General features: G+C 44.0%; 3 protein-coding genes across 6 annotated transcripts; 1 reads left to right on the forward strand and 2 right to left on the reverse strand.

The window, feature by feature from the left end:
• Positions 1-1,080: 1,080 nt before the first annotated feature.
• Positions 1,081-4,732, reverse strand: mis18a (MIS18 kinetochore protein A). Its single transcript, XM_088280210.1, has 6 exons — positions 4,195-4,732; positions 3,794-4,128; positions 3,334-3,400; positions 2,881-3,003; positions 2,569-2,671; positions 1,081-1,375 (listed from the first exon to the last, which is right to left on the reverse strand). The coding sequence occupies exons 2-6, from the start codon at positions 4,020-4,022 to the stop codon at positions 1,304-1,306; spliced, it is 594 nt and encodes a 197-aa protein (XP_088136336.1). The 5' UTR covers positions 4,023-4,128; positions 4,195-4,732; the 3' UTR covers positions 1,081-1,303.
• Positions 4,032-7,234, forward strand: haus1 (HAUS augmin-like complex, subunit 1). 2 transcript variants are annotated; one of them, XM_088280209.1, is made up of 9 exons: positions 4,032-4,266; positions 4,929-5,103; positions 5,399-5,534; positions 5,773-5,907; positions 6,214-6,337; positions 6,493-6,558; positions 6,624-6,695; positions 6,779-6,826; positions 6,973-7,234. In XM_088280209.1, the coding sequence occupies exons 2-9, from the start codon at positions 4,983-4,985 to the stop codon at positions 7,015-7,017; spliced, it is 747 nt and encodes a 248-aa protein (XP_088136335.1). In that variant the 5' UTR covers positions 4,032-4,266; positions 4,929-4,982; the 3' UTR covers positions 7,018-7,234. The 2 variants fall into 2 exon arrangements, with proteins under 2 accessions (XP_088136335.1, XP_088136334.1); XM_088280208.1 differs by lacking the exon at positions 4,032-4,266 and adding an exon at positions 4,297-4,866.
• A 124-nt stretch (positions 7,235-7,358) lies between these two features.
• Positions 7,359-10,956, reverse strand: cfap298 (cilia and flagella associated protein 298). Of its 3 annotated transcripts, none has more exons than XM_088280205.1 (8): positions 10,828-10,956; positions 10,076-10,228; positions 9,236-9,403; positions 8,979-9,046; positions 8,749-8,907; positions 8,385-8,516; positions 7,984-8,079; positions 7,359-7,747 (listed from the first exon to the last, which is right to left on the reverse strand). In XM_088280205.1, exons 2-8 carry the CDS (start codon positions 10,212-10,214, stop codon positions 7,637-7,639), a joined length of 873 nt encoding a protein of 290 aa, XP_088136331.1. In that variant the 5' UTR covers positions 10,215-10,228; positions 10,828-10,956; the 3' UTR covers positions 7,359-7,636. The 3 variants fall into 3 exon arrangements, with proteins under 3 accessions (XP_088136331.1, XP_088136332.1, XP_088136333.1); XM_088280206.1 differs by having other exon boundaries at positions 10,076-10,231; positions 10,828-10,901; XM_088280207.1 differs by lacking the exon at positions 10,076-10,228 and having other exon boundaries at positions 10,828-10,935.
• Between the last annotated feature and the right edge of the window lie 232 nt (positions 10,957-11,188).

Genomic DNA, 11,188 nt, shown 5'->3' on the forward strand with positions numbered 1-11,188 from the left:
GCTGTCTCTGCATTATTCACTTTGGGTAGAGGGGGGGCGGAGGGGTTTCTCGTTTTGTGGCTGAGCTGATTGGTCCAAGCCACAACTGGTGCAATCAAGGCGGCAAGCTGTGCAATGTGTACAAAGTGGGATGACGATGAGCTTCTTGCGCTAACCTCACATGCTAACACTGTTTGAGGGTCACTTGACTTGTAGTCTAGTAGCATTTGTTTTGGGTCACCTTACATAATGACATCATCTTGAGATTCTTTCACATTGAGTTTGGGAACCTAAATCTAGCTTTGAGGCCCTGGGAAAGGCAGAAAGCGTCACATGCTGATTTGACAGCCGGCTTCCAGTGACGTGTGTCGCATGTGGACGGTAACATGCGCACGCAACACACCACGAGCTGCTCAAGCACAAAAACATCTCAGCCTGCTTTGTGTCGTGTTGTTGTTTTTCCGCCAGCACCGAAGACGTAATGGCGGGAGAAAAACACGCGTGCAGATTAGTCGCCAGCCCCTCCCAACCGCCAATAGGCCAGTCAACGAAGCGCGTGGTGCCTGTTGCCGTGACGACCGCTGCAAGGATACGCCGTGTTGGTAGGACGCGGCAGAGGAATGGGCGGGGGAGGGGGAGGTTGACGGGAGAATGCCTCGCAAGCCACATTACGGGTCGGCTCTGGGGTAATGTTGCCCGCAAAGACCCCGAAAGCAAAAGTCCATCCGGCGTGCCGGCGGATAAGAGCAAAACCCTCACACGGATTATCCGGATGACTCAAAACACTTTGTGCTGTTCTGCTCTACGGACAACAAGAACACACGAAAGTGTGGAGGGGGAGCCTTTCAGCACATTTGCATGCTGTTGCTAACCAAAACAGCAGCACATTGCCACCCACAAAAAAGTCCCTCTCACATGAATTCAAGGGAGGAGGCTTCATGCAATTTGTATTACAACACACTCATGCACAAGCACTTTCACCCCCCCCCCACACACACACAGGCACAGACATACGAACACGCACAAACTCACAAAAACATTCTCACACAAATACGAAAAAAAAAATAACTTTGTGGAGGAGTGGTGTGTGTAAAAAATAAATTAATTAAAAAAAAACTTTATTTGCTTAACCATTAACACATGGGAACAGTGAACAATAAAAACACGTTGACCAAAACACAAACCCTCATGCAAAAACATGCTCGTACAAACTCACACACGCACTTGAGAAGAAAATGCGTCCCGATAGAGGCCCAAAATGCTGACGGAGGCGATTTGCCCTCGAGGAGGAGGAGAGCGAGCGTGCCTTTGGTGTGACATGTGCTCAGGCCTTGTCCTGAGCAGCGCTCTCCAACTCCTCCACATGCCGTGCCATGGAAACCACCAGCAGCTTCATCTTTGGGGTTGGGGGGGGGGGGGGGGCGGACATGGGGGAGGCGATTAAAATCAGCAGGGAGAAAGTCAGCAGGAAGATCAATAGTGAGACCAGGAGGCGGATGTAAAACCATGTGGGTGGAATGGGGGGGAGGGGGGCACACAATATTTTTAATTTAGTGGCCTTATGTCATCTTTTGTCTTTTCTTTTTAAAATCAAATCTGGGTGGAACATTAGTGGCAACACGTCAATTAAAATACAGGTCTCCCACACAGGGCCGAGCCTCTTTGTTGAAGTGCTAAAGTGGCGTCACGTTAACTACATGCTTCAGTCGCATGTCAGCGAATAAGCCCAATCGCCAAAAGCAAGGAAATGCGCCAAATGCGCCAAATTAGGTAACGTGGACTGAGCCTCTTTTTTGACACATGGTAACATCAACTCAAAAGTTGTATTTGTCGAAAAGGCCCATTTAAACAAACATGACGCATTCTCCAAATAAGAGAATACAGGCTAAGACCCGAGGTCGACACATGGCCAAGAAGTGACGCGTCAACAACAAAGCTGTGTTCATGTTTTTGTGCGCACAAAAAAAGGGGGCGAGGGCAAAAGGCGCATTAAGATGCACCAACTGGCCACTTCATTAGGTACAGCCTGTCATCAAAATGAATGCGAATTCATTTGCTGTCAATATGTTCGCTTTAGTGACCACACACATGACAACAACATGTTTTTCTTGCCCAACAAAGATTCCTGCACATCCTTCTCAAATCTTTTGTCTCTGCGCTCCTAGAAAGCGCGACCACAGGGACCCCTACAGGTCAATTTGAACATTGGTTTATCCGTCAAACAAAGGCCATAAAAAGGTAAACAACCTTTGGACGGTAAAGAAATAGAAATCTGGAATAAGATTCCAGCTAATGGAGCGCATTGACAAAATAAAAAATTAAGATGAATGTTTTGGGGGGGATAGCAGACGTCTCAATTGTTGTGAGGTTAAATGAATTGATTGTGGGGATCAACGCAGTGTTATTTTTCTTTTTTCTGTTTTGTGTCAATGAGCTCATATCTGAGCTTCCCACAGCCGAGGTGATGTCATGATGAACAAAGATGAAGTCATTGGCAATTTCAGCACAGGCAAGTGGCTGGAGTCTGGAGGTATCCATTTCTACTTTTTATTTTTATTTATTTAATTTTTTTAAATCAGCCGTTGTTACCTCTGTCAGCACTTGCTCCACTTGGTCTCTGTACTCAACAGTCACCGGCTGCTCCTTGGGGCCCTCTGCTGACAACTTCTGGCTCGCCGAGCCCAGCACGTAGCTGCAAATATTTCACACACAAAATAAAATGGAAAAAAAAAAAAAAAGAATCAAAACCAAAACAACCATTTTCCATTTACATTAATACATTTCCAACAATTTGTTCATAAATGTGCACATTCAGCAAGAACATTTTTGCTTCAATAAATCTCATCCAAACTACCGTATATATATGACATTTAAAAAAAAAGGAAATTTTTGCCTAATAACCTGTCAATGTGGGCCACGTTGAAGCAGAAGGTGCATCTCTTGTGGTCCAAGTTCTTCGGTGTGGACTTGTAGATCATCCCAAGAACTGCGTGGCATCCCACACACACCAAATCCACGACCAGACTGGCCAAAAACAAAAAAAAGAAGCAGAAGTAGTGATTGACAGGTGTCACCTGGAGTCACACAGGCCTGTTATACAAGACACATTGCTACTGTTGGCCACTTGACACCTTTGTTGGTCGTAGAAGACATTTTGAAAAACGAGCATTTCTCCTAACCTTCGCACCGATGGACAATTTAATGTGCTCAGTGCACGTTTATGGAATGTGGACTGCAGCTGAACTGACAATATCAGAAATGTGAGACGGATTTGCCAACCAGTGTGCTGCATTTATATGCTAAAATGACTGCAATGTGTCCCTCACAAAAGATGTGATGGAGGAATTGCCTTACCAAGGAGAACCTTTGCTGGCTTCATGCAGATGAGCGTCCGTACCGACCAGCACGTTGTTAGTGACTCCTAAGACAAAAAAAATAAACAACGTCAAATGGAGACACTTACACCGAATGCCTTTGAAATCTCTCATCATGGTGCTTGCGAATGTTGTCATTTAGTCGGGTTGTTGACATATACATATACACACACATATATATATATATACACGTATATACACACACACACATCAGAATCAGAAATCCCTTTATTGTCATTGTACTCAAGTGTGCAACGAGATTAGAGAGCTCCCCTCTCCAGTGCAATACAACAATAATTCAGATAGATATATAAATTAGATAAATAAGAGAGAATATATATATATATATATATATATATATATATATATATATATATATATACATACATACATACATACATATCGGTATACACACACACGCACACGAGAAAGCAACTTACGCTTGAGCTGAATGTGAGTTTCTCCGTCTTGGTTGCTGTCCCAAGACATGGAGTCCCCAACAGGCAACTTGCACTTGGCGCAGATGAACAACACCGGACCGTCATCGTCGTCCTCCGCAGTGGGACGAAACAACCTCTCCTCGGCGACGCTGGAGTCCACGCTGTACGTTTCGAACGTCCTGTTGACACTTCCCACGCCGTTCGTGGGATGCTTCGCCCGCGTCGCCATTTTTGTTTGTTTGAAATTTCGCGGCACCAGAATGGCGAGAAGCGAAGAGGAAACCAGATAGATCACCGCCTTTTACTTCCCCCCACGGATTATTTAGCGTGGCCGGCTGGGAACAAATTGTTAAATTTACTGACAAATATGAATTGAAAAGGGCCGCAAAACGTTAGTTTACCTAGCCAATGACATGTTTTACTTCTGTTTTCAGACGGTTCCTTTTTAGTACAGTTGATTGTCGCTACGTCGGGTAAGGTCGACTGTCTTGATTCGTGTTTCGTCTTTGACAAGTACCCGGATTCGAAAAGACGAAGAGTTGATTTGTTCGTTTTGAAATATTGCATATTTTTCTACAAATAATTGTTGTACCACAAAGTCTATGTTGGCAATTAATTTCATTGACTTTAATAAGTTAAATTACAATTATGGTCAAATGGAATTGCTTTATAATTCACGTTTTAAATTATTCTTTACTCACAAGGCATTTTTAGTACGCGCGATTCATCTTGATTCGTTTTTTTTTTTCGTTTTTCCGTAAAGTGAAGCGAAAGCGGAGTTAAACGTTATTATCAATTACTCGCACACAGTTATTGTGTATGTGCAAGCTTTAGCTATTATCCAACAATTTAGTTGAAAAAAATGTTACGCGTTTGGGGTAAAAAAACAAACAAAACGGATTCTGTTGCCTGATTGGGTAAACACGCGGAAAAAACGACCCGGAAGTGTTTCGGGCAAATGTTCGCGGCGCGAAAATCGAAAGCGCGACTGCAAGACGCTGTTATTGATGATCGCTCGATTTCAGCAAGTTGATGTTTAATCTTCTTCGGCCATGTGTGAAAAGATGCAGAAGGTAAAGATTTTAATCGTCATTTGTTGCATTGTTTGGCGTGCTCACGCCGTGACTTTGTTTAGGTGAACCGCTGGCTGGCGGTGGTGTTGGGCGACGAGGCGGTTCCAGAGTTCGAGATGACCGCGAGGACGGTGGATATTTTGGAACAACTCGTCCAGTCCAGCGAGCCTCGATGCCGACACGCCCACCTGCTCGCCGAAGACCGAGGACAAAAAGCGGCGGAGTACCAAGCCGACGGTGCGGCAATGGCCACGAGATTGGCACCTTGATTAAGGTCGACCAAGATCGCAAATCAATTGACTTGTCCATCAAATCAATGTTTACATAAATATGAGAGCTGGGAACTTGACCAATTTTTGCTGGTCAGTACCCCGCACTCTGGTCGCGATCTTGGTACCCTTCCAACCTCGACCCTCCGGACTCATTCATAAAAGTTGTCTCTTTTTTTCCTCAAAAATGGGCGGCCGTTCCGCACATTTCTATTGAAGGTGTTTAAAATTTGACAATGGTGATGTTCACTGTGTTCCTTCAGGTGCTCACCTGCAAGACGTTCTGGTCCAAGGTTTGGGCGTGTCCTTCGCCAGCCTGCCCAAGTCCTGCGTGGACTACTTGTCTTCTATGGTGGACAATGCTGCGGTCCTGGCGGTCCGAGACACATCGCTCTGCAGGTCTGCTATACGGCAATGTTAGTGCGGTAACCTTGCCCCACCCCCAAATAAAGAGCTCCGGATTACGAATGTCGTACTTTCTTGCCATTGATTACGTCACATAATTTTTGCTTGTGAAATCCTGTGTGGACGCTCGTATCGCGCATGCCAGGAAGTCACCCCTGGCTCCTGTTGCTGCATTTGTGTGCTACCCACTGAGAACTGACACAACAGGTGGTGGTTGTGCCATATTCTGCAGTTTGATGCCGGCGCTGAATGGGCTCACTGGCGAGCTCCTAAAGGCGGAGAAGTCAGAGACCCAAATGGACCGGGAGCTCCTCAACCTCAGGAAGAAGCTGAGTGCTGCCCTCGTGCTAAGGGAACAGCTGCAAGGGTACGCAAGCTCTTCTTTACGTTTCCAAACGGAGACATGATGAGTTTTTTTTTCCTTTAGAAAATAGGACTTGATTTTCCCGTAAGATAACACGTTTTGCTTGAAAACGTGCTACATAACATTTCTCCTTAAGACAGGTTTTGTTCTATGATTTTTTTTTTTGTTCTTAAATATATTCTCTAAAAACGCTACAAAACTAGACACCTTAAAAAATGGAATAGTTTTAAAATCTTGAATGTGACAGCATCTTTTAGATTACGATTATCTCTTTCGGAAAAAAAAAAAATGTGTGTGTGTCCTCCACAGAGACGTGAACAAAATATGTCAGGCTCAAACGGTGGAGAGCGCCAAAGCTGAGGAGCATCTGCTCAACATGGACTTTGTCAAGGCCAAGGCCAACGAAATCCAGAGCAGACGGGAGGCCCAACAGGTAGGAAAGCTTGCCATACAAAAAAAAAAGCATCTAAAAAGAAACCGACAGGATTTTTGCATTGGATTTTTGAGGGTGAGTGACAGACAAATAATGTGCTGGGCTGGTATTGTGTCCAAATTATTATTGTTGTTGTTGTTGTTTGACTTGGTCAGGCTCAGCTGGCCTCCAGGAACACAAAGGAGCCGCTCAGCCATCGCGCTTTAGTGCGACTTTCAGAGGTGAGAGCCCGAGCAACATCATCAAGCTCAGCATGTTTCACTTCCTGTTGTGTTGCTCCAAACAGGAAGTGAACGCGCTCAAAACACAAATCAGCTCCCTGAAGAAGAAACTGGAGCCCTTCGTGGACCTCAGCGCGGTTTGTGACTCTGAAGCGTTTGAATCGAAAAGACATTCTCGTTCCGTTTTGACATGTGCTCTAAACGATTTCTCCTACCACAGAGCCCGTCTCTCGCTCGAGTCAAAATTGAAGAAGCTAAAAGAGAACTGGTAAGCGCACTGCCACAATCTTTTTGCCAGTTAGGAAGTCACCCGCCTCATTCCCTTTTTTTTTTTTTTTTGTGGGGGGTGATTTGAGCCAAAATGTGGCCCAAACGAAAATCGTTTCTTCCTTTGGCCTTTTCTGGTATCTCTAGGTGGCGCTTGACTCTCAGCTGGAGATGCACGTGGACTTCAAGTGATGCTACGAAATGAGACTGACCCAAAGGAATCTTATTACACATTTCACAAAGTCAAATGGGAAGAAGTGTTTCAAGCCACTTGGTGCAGCGCTGACCTCCGCCAAGGCAAAAGAAGCCAAATTTGGCTCAGTAACAAATTGAACGCATTCACGCATGTTTGATGCTTTGTACTTTGGATATTTTTATTCCGTTTTTTTTTTCTGTGTAGGGTAAAGGTCAACTGTATTTAAAGAAAAGAAAAAAAAGAAAAGCGTGATTATTTTTATTATTTTTTTTTTTTAGACGTTGTGCCAAACTGATGCTTATGTTTAAGTTAGAGAAGTTGAGTTCACTGTAGAGGGTGACACAAGTGGATTTTCACTCCCGCCCCATCCCTCTAACACAGAAAAAAATCCCATCCAGTCCTGGACCATAGTTAATAAAAAGAAATCCTGGAACGGACAAATAGTATTTCAATGAATAATATTGATGTAATGTTTTACACCTGCACAAAACAAAAATACTTTCATGCACAACAGAATTTAAAGAAATGTACATCGTGGTTGTTCCCCAAAATCCACGGCAGCCTTTTTTTGTTGCGAGGGTGATCGGCGCAAAGACGTCAGGGAAGTGAACACCGTTACCTGGGTCCCCATTTAATGTTGGTCAGGCCTTGAAATTGTCTTTTGAGGGCCTGCCCGTCGGACCACTCCGAGTCCATGTAGCTGTCGTCGTCCGCCTCCTCTAATTTCTAAAAAAAACAAAAAACAAACGGGGACAGTCAACACAACTTGTTCACAGACATGATTCATTCAAAGTATTTCTAAGTGCCTGTTCGCATTCTGTTGCTGTCAAGAAAGAAGAGACTAGCAAACATCACCACTTTGAGACCTTTTTCATTCTCCCCCGAAAACATTTTAAGGAAAATTGCCTTGCATGTTGGCGTCAAAATGTCTGCGTGAGGCTGTTTTCTGACACTTGACTGACCTTGAGCTCCTCCTGCCTCCTGTAGAAATGCAGCATCATCTGCTTGTGCTGCTCATTGGTGACCAGGGGCTCCCTCGCTGGCGCCCCCTGTCCTTTCTGCAGGGTAACAGCACTACATTTCAGAAACGGTCCTCATCAAAATAGTCACAGGATCAAGATAGACAGGACACTTTGTGAGTCCAGTTAAAAAAGATGGTTTGAGGAATCCGTCCCGTCTTTAATGAGCCAGTGTTTAGCCTGCCCCCTCTACTGCGGGGGTTTGGTGCGTAAATGCAACAGGGCAGAGAAGTGTTAAGGAATTAAATGGTGTTAGCAGTTGTCATCGCTTTCACTTTTAATTCTCAGTGGAACGCCACTCGGCACGTCTGAAGCTCCGTTGTCAAATTTAGGCCCCGACTCACCTTCTGGAGTTTGACCACCAGCTTGGTCTTGTCGTTCTTGCCGATGTAGTCTTGCAACTTCTTGCCCCTCAGCATCTCCTTGGCGGCCCACCACAACTGACACTCTGACTCCTCCAGGACCTGCAGCGAGGCCTGAGGGGAGAGGAGGCGGGGTTTAAACTCCAGTGTCGGGCTGGATAATTTTTCCACTTTAACGGATACAAAAAGCAAATGATAATGACATCATTGAAAAGAAGTAGACAAAATACCTGCACCTCTCATGCACAATTTATTGTTAGATATTGCAAAATCCATTTGTATCCAACTACTGAATTAACCAATGAGAAAATGGGTCAACTAATCAATTCCCAAAATATGCACTCACCTGCGTCCCCGACAGGTCCTCACGGTCTTCCAACTCCATTCGGATGGGGTCGTGAGGAGGCAGGCCCATGGGGTACACGATCATGACGGCCCCCCGCAACTGGGCAATGGCTTCGTTCACCATCACCATGGTCACGCACACGTTGACTTCCGCTTGTTTCTTCCAAGGGGAAACACGCAGTTGCATTAACGTCACAGACTGCAGTGGTCGCAATCCATGCGCAGACTTACTTTGGAGATGAGGGCCTTTGCCTCGTCCACCGTTTTAAGTAGCACGGCTTTCATTTTCTCATTGGGAGCTGACGCAAAGAAAACACGAAACGATCGTCAGTCATACAGACTAGTCAAAAATCAATTCAGAGAAAACAATCATAGATTTCATGTTAAGGCCAAATCGCCAAGCTCTATTTTTGAGGCACTAACCCTTTCCCAAAATGGTGTTCAATGTCCTGAAAACTGAGAAGCTCAAAAGACGTCCGTCCGCTCACCGTGCCCGTTACGCCGGCCAACGTCGTCCTTCTTGAAGATGGCGCCCCCGCTGGGCACGCACTTGTCCTCCCACTCGTCCTTCAGCTTTAGGTCCACCAGCTGCTCGTCTGTCAGCCCTTGCATGTTGGGCGGCAGCGTGACGCCGTGCTCTGCCAGCTCGGCCATCTCTGCAACCGGAAGAACGCGTACTAATAAGTCACATACAATGAATCCCACTTTGCGTATCAAGGCCAGCCCCCACCCGCAATAAATGAAAATCCAAGATCCAGAGAACAATCATATCATATCAAGGGACAATTTAGAGTGTCCAATCAACCTGCCATGCATTTTTTGGGAATTTGGGAGGAAACCGGAGTACCAGAGAAAACCCACACAGACACAGGGAGAACATGCAAACTCCACACAGGAAGCCCGGAGCTAGAATCAAACCCTGCATCTCTAAACTGTGATGCCATTGTGCTAACCAGTTTTCATTGTCCCGCCAGAAACTAATTATGACAAAGTCATTATAGTGATATGAGCACCTCACTTTGAGAGTCACTGCTGTACAGTGACCATCTAAGCAAATATTACATATTATTACACACACATATATACATATACACACACATATATACATATATATATATACACATATATATATATACATATATGTGTGTATATATATATACATATATGTGTGTATATATATATATATATACATATATGTGTGTATATATATATATATATACATATGTGTGTATATATATATATATATATATATATACATATATGTATATATATATATATATACATATTAGTGTGTATATATATATATATATAAAATAAAAGTATCTTACCTGCACATATTCGGCCGACTTTAAGCCTCCCATTGTAAATACCGACGATGTCGCGCACGAGCACGTCGACGGTCTCGTGCACGCCGGTGCTGACGAGGAAGTGGCTCTCGTCCCCGCGCTTCACGTGCATTATAACCATGTTGAAAGCAAAGACTTCTCTTGCGAAAAAAAAGAGAAAGAAAATAAAATCAACAATCTTTTACACCAGAAGCGTGAGCGTGGCCAAGTGCCACCGAGTGACACAACGTAACCAGGGCAACGGATTTGGAGGGCGGGACGAAGTTTCGAGAATAGCTCGCGGCTAAAGCTAAAGGCTAGCTTTCGCTTGGCACCACTCGTCGGTATACAAGTTCCCAGAAAACAGAAAGACGTCAAAACAACTTTATTAATCGTTGCTAAAACGTCACGCATGTCAACATAACGTCACCTTAATTTAACACTTTTAAGAGAAAATCATCCAACCTTTATTTTATTGACAGCATCAAGAATAACCTTTTTGTTAAGAAAAAAATTTAGGCTCCTGAAAAATACTGTCCGACTAATATGACGCCTAGACTCAATTTGCATAATGTCAGACGACGTTTCAGGACAGTAAATTGTTAAGTTTTTCACGAAACACAATTCAATTGGGTTAATACATGCATGTTAAGAATAAAAGCAATTGAACAAACAATGGTTAAATAAATATATTAGCCGATAGCATAATAGCTTGTCGCTTGTCCTCATAAAGCAATTAATTTAAAATAATTTACCCGCTGAGGTGCAGGAGAGTAACGAATAGCCACGCGCTCACTGAAGACGTTCACATTTGTTGACATCTGGTGACTTAGCAACTCGTATTTATATCAACTTGATTGGCAGAAAAATTCCGGGTTTCTTCTTCATCTTCAAAAATGCGAGGCAGCACTGCTGTCACCTAGAGGCCAATGGTGGAATTGCAGATTACTTTGGCGTCATGTTCAAAATAAAAGCAAACACGATTGGGTTCAACTTTTATTTTTTTTTCATACATACAACATAAATGGTCTTTATACATAAATGTGCAATCTGCAGCTGTGCACGTTAAATATGGAATATTCACGGATATAAACATGAATTGCCACTTCGTTTTGG

The sequence above is a fragment of the Idiotropiscis lumnitzeri genome, chromosome 17 (assembly GCF_059441095.1).
Source record: "Idiotropiscis lumnitzeri isolate Australia: NSW breed Sydney's pygmy pipehorse chromosome 17, RoL_Ilum_1.0, whole genome shotgun sequence".
Lineage (NCBI taxonomy): Eukaryota > Metazoa > Chordata > Actinopteri > Syngnathiformes > Syngnathidae > Idiotropiscis > Idiotropiscis lumnitzeri.